At 29.5% G+C, this 7,411-nt stretch overlaps 2 protein-coding genes across 2 annotated transcripts; one reads left to right on the forward strand and one right to left on the reverse strand.

Annotated features, from left to right (window-relative positions):
• The first annotated feature begins 446 nt into the window (after window positions 1-446).
• On the forward strand, window positions 447-1,563 carry LOC105767147 (receptor kinase-like protein Xa21). The gene is made up of 2 exons (XM_052630435.1): window positions 447-1,068; window positions 1,319-1,563. The coding sequence occupies exons 1-2, from the start codon at window positions 447-449 to the stop codon at window positions 1,561-1,563; spliced, it is 867 nt and encodes a 288-aa protein (XP_052486395.1).
• A 2,283-nt stretch (window positions 1,564-3,846) lies between these two features.
• LOC105767146 (receptor kinase-like protein Xa21) lies at window positions 3,847-5,486 on the reverse strand. Its single transcript, XM_012586656.1, has 2 exons — window positions 5,087-5,486; window positions 3,847-4,553 (listed from the first exon to the last, which is right to left on the reverse strand). The coding sequence occupies exons 1-2, from the start codon at window positions 5,484-5,486 to the stop codon at window positions 3,847-3,849; spliced, it is 1,107 nt and encodes a 368-aa protein (XP_012442110.1).
• Between the last annotated feature and the right edge of the window lie 1,925 nt (window positions 5,487-7,411).

Below are 7,411 nucleotides of genomic sequence, written 5' to 3' on the forward strand. Positions count from 1 at the left end.
GTTGGAAATTTGAGGAGTTTATTGAAACTAAATTTATCAAGGAATATTCTCACAGGCGATATCTTATCCACATTTGGGAGTCTTCAAACTTTGATTTCATTAGATTTATTAAGTACTAAACTACATGGTCATATCCCTGGATCATTAGGTGGTTTGATTAGTTAATTTAGAATTCTTGAATTTATGCAATAACAATCTCTCTGGAGCCATTACCAAATCTTTGGAAAAGCTGTTAGATCTAAAGTATTTTATTGTGTCTTTCAATAGCCTTGAAGGGGAAATTCCCACCGAAGCATGTTTTTTAAACTTTTCTAGCACATCATTCATGAAGAATTTTGCACTTTGTGGTCCACCGAGATTGCTAGTCCCAAATGAATATATTGCATGCTTTAAGGTATGGTTTACCAACAATTGGTATTGTCGTATTACCAATAGTCTTAACTATTATGTATAGAAGATGCCAAAGTAGGAGTACAACTCTACCAATTAAGGATGATTTGTTGTCTTTGAAAACGCTGAGAAGAATTTCACATGCTGAACTTTCACAAGTAACTAATGGATTTGAGGAAAACAATATGCTTGGTTCAAGGAGTTTTGGATATGTATATAAAGAGAGGCTTTCAGATGGAATGGAAGTTGCAATAAAAGTTTTTAATTTGCAAACAGAGGGAGCATTTAGGAGTATTGACATTGAATGTGATGCTATGCGTAATATAGTTCATCGTAATATTGTGAAGGTCATTACTTGCTGCTCAAGTGTTGACTTTAAAGCCTTGGTGCTTGATTACATGTCTAATGGAAACCTTGAGAAATGGTTACATTCCGAAATTTGTTTCCTTGATATCATACAAAGGGTCGACATAATGATAGATGTTGCGGTAGCTGTAGAACATTTCCACAATGGACATCCAACATCTATAATTCATTGCGACTTAAAACCAAGCAATATTTTACTAGATAAAGACATGGTTGCACATGTGGGAGATTTTGTTGTTGCCAAATTGTTGGGAGAAGGTGATGTAATGAAGCAAACCATGACTCTTGCAACTATCGGATATATGGCACCAGGTGAATTTTTTTTTTGTATGATTATTTTCCTAATTTGCATTTTATACTTTTGTTTCATGCGTATATTGATATATATTTGAATAAGCATTTTAGAAATAATTAAGGATTGATGATGTTCTAATTATACTTGAAATGCAGAATTTGGATCAACAGGAATTGTTTGTATAAAATGTGACGTCTATAGTTATGGGAGCATCCTTATAGAAACTTTTACAAAGAAAAAGCCAACTGATAATTTTTTTTGCTGAAGAAGTGACTATAAGGCATTGGATGGAAAGTTCATTGCCTAAAGGAGCGATAGAAATTGCAGATGTTGATTTACTAAGAAGAGAGGATGAGTACATTGTTGTTAAAGCAAATTGTATTTCATCCATCATGGAGTTGGCTTTGAATTGTTCAGCTGAGTTACCAGAAGAAAGAAAAGATATGAAAGATTTTGTCGTTGAGCTAAAGAAAATCAAACGAAGGCTGTTAAACAACATCGAACATGTTTAACAAAGAAGCTAAGTAATCAGTACGCTTGTTGTTATTAATTCACTATTAATTTTATCATTAATTCAACATTTTTAATCTATTCTAGAATTTTAATCACAAATATCTAATATGTCATTATTTGTCTCCATAAGGTTTGTCTTATAAATTGTGAAAATTAATAAACTAATTTTTTTTCTTTCGCTCAATCATTTGCTCTCTTCAGAATTCAAACTTCTTTTGCAAAATCAAGATGGAAACCAATAAAATGAGCATCAGACCTTCCCATGAATTACAGTATATGGTAGCTTTGGAGCATCAAGTTATTTTCTTTGTTAGATTGGAGTTTCTTATGTCATTTACGATATAAATGTGTTTTAATCTTTTGCTAAGGATTTTTTTGTTGGATTTTTTTGTTGCTTTTCCCCAATTAAATATGATATTTACTTTGATTAAAAAAATGTATGAATTTCATTTGTTGTGTTAAAGGACCCCTCAATAGATGGTATTATTCTTGTGTTGGGGTTTTGTCTCTTGATTCCGTGAAGAACCTTGTGGATTCACGGAGATGGTTCCAAGGTAAATGCTACATATGTATTGGTTGGTGGTTTGAATCCTTGCACATGTAATCTCCATGATTATTCCATGAAGGCTGAGGATAAAATCTTGACATGGGGACAATATCTTTTGTTGAGAATAGCAGCGATTACCTAACAGACAGCACTTAGAAAACTTTTCTTGAAGGACTTGATCTCCCTCAACAAAAACTCAAATACAAGATCTGTTATGGGTGATCATAGTTTAACCAGTCAATGGCATAAAAATTTTGTCAATTTTCAAGTGTTTTCTAAGTCTTTTTCTTCATTTTCTTTTAGATTGTTTAATGCATAGACAAGTCTAACACAATGGTGCTCTTAATTGAGCTAGCTTGCCTCACCAAGTAATTTGCTACTTTTCATTTATTTAGAGTTATTTAGGGTGTTTTCTATTTAAATTATCATAATTGAATGTTTCATTTATAATCTAATCTAATTGTGTTTTTGGCTAGTGGTTGTTGATCAAGGAAAACTAAAGGAGGCCAATAAGAAGAATGAAACTTCGCATGCTTTACTATCATGTGCTATAAAACAAAAAGACTTTTTTTTCTCGATGATGTTTGTATTGGGCTATCTATGTTTCATGGATTATGTTGTTTTTCTAATTCAATAGACGATTTTGCCAATATTTCCTATGATGGAATTTCTGCCAGTGCTCAATTTAACCAATTGTAATGCTCCCATGATTTGATTTGTGTCTACAGTATTTAGAGACTATTTTGTAAATGTTCAATTGCCTTTGCGCCTTTCAAAGAAGTTCAACTAACTTACAAGTCATTTAGTTGCCTTTGAACCTTGTATGAAACTTTTATGTATGAAACTTACTATATATTACATATAATGAATTATTTGTTTCTTTTCCACCCTCTGCACCAAATTAACCATTAACATCATCCAAATCATTAGTTTGATCCCAATTACTATCATTCATCTATTTGATAACATAGAAAAATTATTCCATATTGGACCTTTCCCACTACCTCAAATATGGTCCTATCCAATTATTTTATGCCACATCATCAACCTTTTCCAACTCAAATTAAAAGTATTAAAACAATTTCCACATAAATTTAATTTTGTTCAATTTCTTTTTCTTTTCTTTTCATTTGACGTGATTTTTTTTCCTTTCCTCTCACCATCTCTTCATTGCTAGAAGGAAAGAATTTAGGGTTTTGGGGATTTTCATGCTCCTTTGGCAATGAACTTTCCATCCAATGCTTTATAGTCACTTCTTCAGCAAAAAATTATCAGTTGACTTTTTCTTTGTGAAAGTTTGTATAAGGACAATCTCATAACTATAGATGTCACACTTTATAGAAACAATTCCTGTTGATCCAAATTTTGCATTTCAAGTATAATTAGAGCATCGTTAATCTTTAATTGTTTCTAAAATGATTATTCAAATATATATCCAAACAAAATATAAAATCCATATTAGAAAAATAATAATACACAAATAAAAAAATTCACCTGGTGCCGTATACCCGATTGTTGCAATAGTCATGGTCTGCTTCATTACATCACATTCTCCCAACAATTTGGCAACGCCAAAATCTCCCACATGTGCAACTATGTCTTCATCTAGTAAAATATTGCTTGGTTTTAAGTCACAATGAATTATAGGTGTTGGATGCCCGTTGTGGAGATGTTCTATCGCTGACGCAACATCTATCATCTTGTCAACCCTTTGTATGATATCAAGGAAATAGTTTTAATAATATAACCATTTCTCAATATTTCCATTAGACATGTAATCAAGCACCAAGGCTTTGAAGTCAACACTTGAGCAGCAAGTAGTGACCTTCACAATATTACAATGATCTATATTACGCATAGCATCGCATTCAATGTCAAAACTCCTAAATGCTTCTTCTGTTTGCAAATTGAAAATTTTTATTGCAACTTCCATTCCATCTGAAAGCTTCTCTTTATATACATATCCAAAACTCCTTGAACCAAGCATATTGTTTTCCTCAAATCCATTAGTTTCTTGTGAAAGTTCAGCATGTGAAATTCTTCTCAGCGTTTTCAAAGACAACAAATCATCCTTAATTGGTAGAGTTGTACTCCTACTTTGGCATCTTCTGTACATAATAGTTAAGACTATTAGTACTACGACGATACCAATTGTTGGTAAACCATACCTTAAAGCATGCAATATATTCATTTGGGAGTTTTCTTGGATGTCGTTTTTGCAAGGTGGGAGTAGCAATCTAGGTGGACCACAAAGTGCAAAATTCTTCGTGAATGATGTGCTAGAGAAGTTTGAAAAACATCCCTCGGTGGGAATTTCCTCTTCAAGTCTATTGAAAGGCACAATAAAATACTTGAGATCTAAAAGCTTTTCCAAAGATTTGGGAATGGCTCCAGAGAGATTGTTATTGCATAAATTCAAGAATTCCAAACTAATCAAACCACCTAATGATCCAGGGATATGACCATGTAGTATATTATTTAATAAATCTATTGAAATCAAAGTTTGAAGACCCCTAAATGTGGATAAGATATTGCCCGTGAGAAGATTCCTTGGTAAATTTAGTTTTAGTAGACTCCTCAAATCTCCAACATCAATATAGCATGTGAATTGTAAAGATAATTTGATGATAAATCTATTTCTAAGATATCTTTAAGATTCCACAAAGTTGAGGGTATTGTAGAACTCAATGTGTTGGAATCTAAGTAAAGATATCTCAAAGAAGAAATATTACCCATACAAGAGGGTATGGATCCATGCAACCTAATCAGCCTTAAATACAAGTAGTATAATCTCTCCAAACCACAAAGGCTTTCTGATATAGGCCCCTCTAATTTATTAGAGGAAAGTTGTAAACCTTGCAAATTTTGCAGTCCTATCGGTGTCGGAATAAAGCTTAATTTATTATAGCCAAGTTGTAAAAGCAATAGGTTGCTTAAGCTACCTATTTACATAGGAATATTGTCTGTAATCTCACAATTAGAGGCATAAAAGTATTGAAGGGATTTTGAAAGGTTCCCAATATAAGTTGGAAGAACGTCACTCAATGGATTTCTTGAAACATCTATTATTCTCAAATGCTTGCAATTTGCCAAAGAAGAAAGAAAGGTCCACTCATGATCAGTAGCAGGTCCTTTGATCAAATTATTGTTTGAAATTTGGAACCATTCAAGGTGTCTTAAGTTGTCAAATGTTTTAGGGATTGGGCCAGAGAATAAGTTATCTGCCAAGTCTAGTTTCTTAAGCATGGAAGCATTGGAGATAGAATTGAGAATGTTTCCGCCAAGTTTATTTCCCCACAATAAAAGAATCTCAAGCTTTGGAGCACTGGTGATGGGTGGTAAATTACCTGTAAATTTACATCTTTTAGTACACATATTCATTGCACACCAAATTCACAATATAAAAATTGTAAAATTTTAAATCAAAAATAAAAATAAAATTTTGGCATGGAAAAATGTGATCAAATAATTAAACTATTTCATACCAGTATTTTATTTAACTATAACTATTCTTAGCTCAGGCCTTGGGTTAAAATCATCATTACTTTTTAAATCTAAAATTGATTGAATATCAAATTTACAAAATATATAATTTTTAAATATTGTAAAAATTTAAATCAAATAAAAATAAAACTTTGGCATGAAAATTTGTCATCTAATCAATCTTAAAAATGACACTGAATAAGAAATTATGAATAATTATTAGTTGTGATTTGAGAAACAAAATATTAAATCCTTCTATATGAGTATTCAATTTAATGGTAATCTTGCATGACTAGAGCTCATTAAAATTGTTTTAAAGCGATTAATTAATGGCAATAGTCCTTTATTTTCCCTATGTACAAGTCTAAGAAATCAAAATAATATAACATCAATAAAAATTATTTGGTTGTGCATTATTAAAACTCTATTTTCTATTTATTTAAGTAATATGTATTGAAAATTATAAAGAATTTTATATTGTAAACATCTATGTGTAAGCTAAAACAAAAGCATGATAGAACTTAATTTTAAATAATTGTTAGTAAAGAATTTTAACGGTGATAACAATTCTTTAAAATTAACATAATTATTTTGATTAAAATAAAGTATTTAAACTAATTAATTGCATTATAAAATTGAGAAACTAAATTATATCAAAATTTAAAATTATAAATTAAATCTCAATTTGAAGAAAATATAAGGCAAAACCATTCTTATAATTTAAAGGAAGGTAGAAGATTGGAATTAAATAAATTTATAATCCTTAATTGTAAATTTGATCATTCCTATTAATCTAAATTAGTACAGTAATGTGCTTAATATGTTGGGTTTTACTCAATGAGTGATATTGACTTAATTAAAAAGTTATATAAAAATCAAATGCCTTGTCTCTAATAATAATATTACTACTCCCTCACAAAACTATATTCACTCAAAAAATTATATTCACTTAAAAACAAAAACACTTCCATCTTTTAGAAAATGTTAATGCTGTGTCCCTGAAGTATATCACTTTTTAACTTTAGTTTTAAAATATTTTATCCACTTCAGTCCCTAATGTTATTAAAATTTTCAGTTTAGTTCATTGGACAATAAAAATTAGTTGGGATATTCAACAAATCATATACTACCACATGTCATATGATGCTATCATAATGACATCATCAACAAAAACCCTTAAAAATCTTCAAAATGACAAAAATTATAAAAGAAAAATTACAAAATTATCAAAATTATTTAAAAATAGAAAAATCTAAAATCAGAAAAATACAAAAAAACTATGTAAAATATAAAATTTACATAATTTTCAAATATATATTAGATATTTTAATATTTTTAAAATTTTATAAATCATATTGACTAGAGTTTGAACATGTGATAATTGTCTCTTGGAAGGATACTACCTATAACAATTGTCTTATGGTTCAACTAATCAAATTTATAATTGGTAGATCTTTTACGTGATAAACTTGAATAAGTTTTTTTCAAATAATTTAAATAATGAAAAATAATATTATTTCAAGTAAATAATATATTTAATTATTTCAATTTTTTACTATCTCAAGATAATTATTTGTCTCTAAACTAATATCTTTAGAACTATTGTTGAATGTTTAACTATTCTAAAGAGCTTTGGTATAAAATAGAAAACCATGTGCAAAATGGTGGATGCAGGAAGCTATTTAAGACAATAAATAGGGATTCGAGTAGAAAAATCTTGCTGCCAGTAACATTGGTAAAGTACAAAAAATTGATATAAAATTTATTTGATTTTTATTAAAATATTTTAAAATATTTTTTATAAAATTTGATTGTAT

The sequence above is a fragment of the Gossypium raimondii genome, chromosome 5 (assembly GCF_025698545.1).
Source record: "Gossypium raimondii isolate GPD5lz chromosome 5, ASM2569854v1, whole genome shotgun sequence".
Classification (NCBI taxonomy): domain Eukaryota; kingdom Viridiplantae; phylum Streptophyta; class Magnoliopsida; order Malvales; family Malvaceae; genus Gossypium; species Gossypium raimondii.

Excerpts from the sequence above, each read along its gene's own strand:
- LOC105767146 (XM_012586656.1), bottom strand. The coding sequence starts at position 5,486 with ATGTGTACTAAAAGATGTAAATTTACAGGTAATTTACCACCCATCACC. Across the intron at positions 4,554-5,086 it reads ATACTTTTATGCCTCTAATT|GTGGTTTGATTAGTTTGGAA; the intron begins GTGAGATTACAG and ends CTGGATCATTAG.
- LOC105767147 (XM_052630435.1), top strand. The coding sequence starts at position 447 with ATGTATAGAAGATGCCAAAGTAGGAGTACAACTCTACCAATTAAGGAT. Across the intron at positions 1,069-1,318 it reads TATCGGATATATGGCACCAG|AAGTGACTATAAGGCATTGG; the intron begins GTGAATTTTTTT and ends TTTTTGCTGAAG.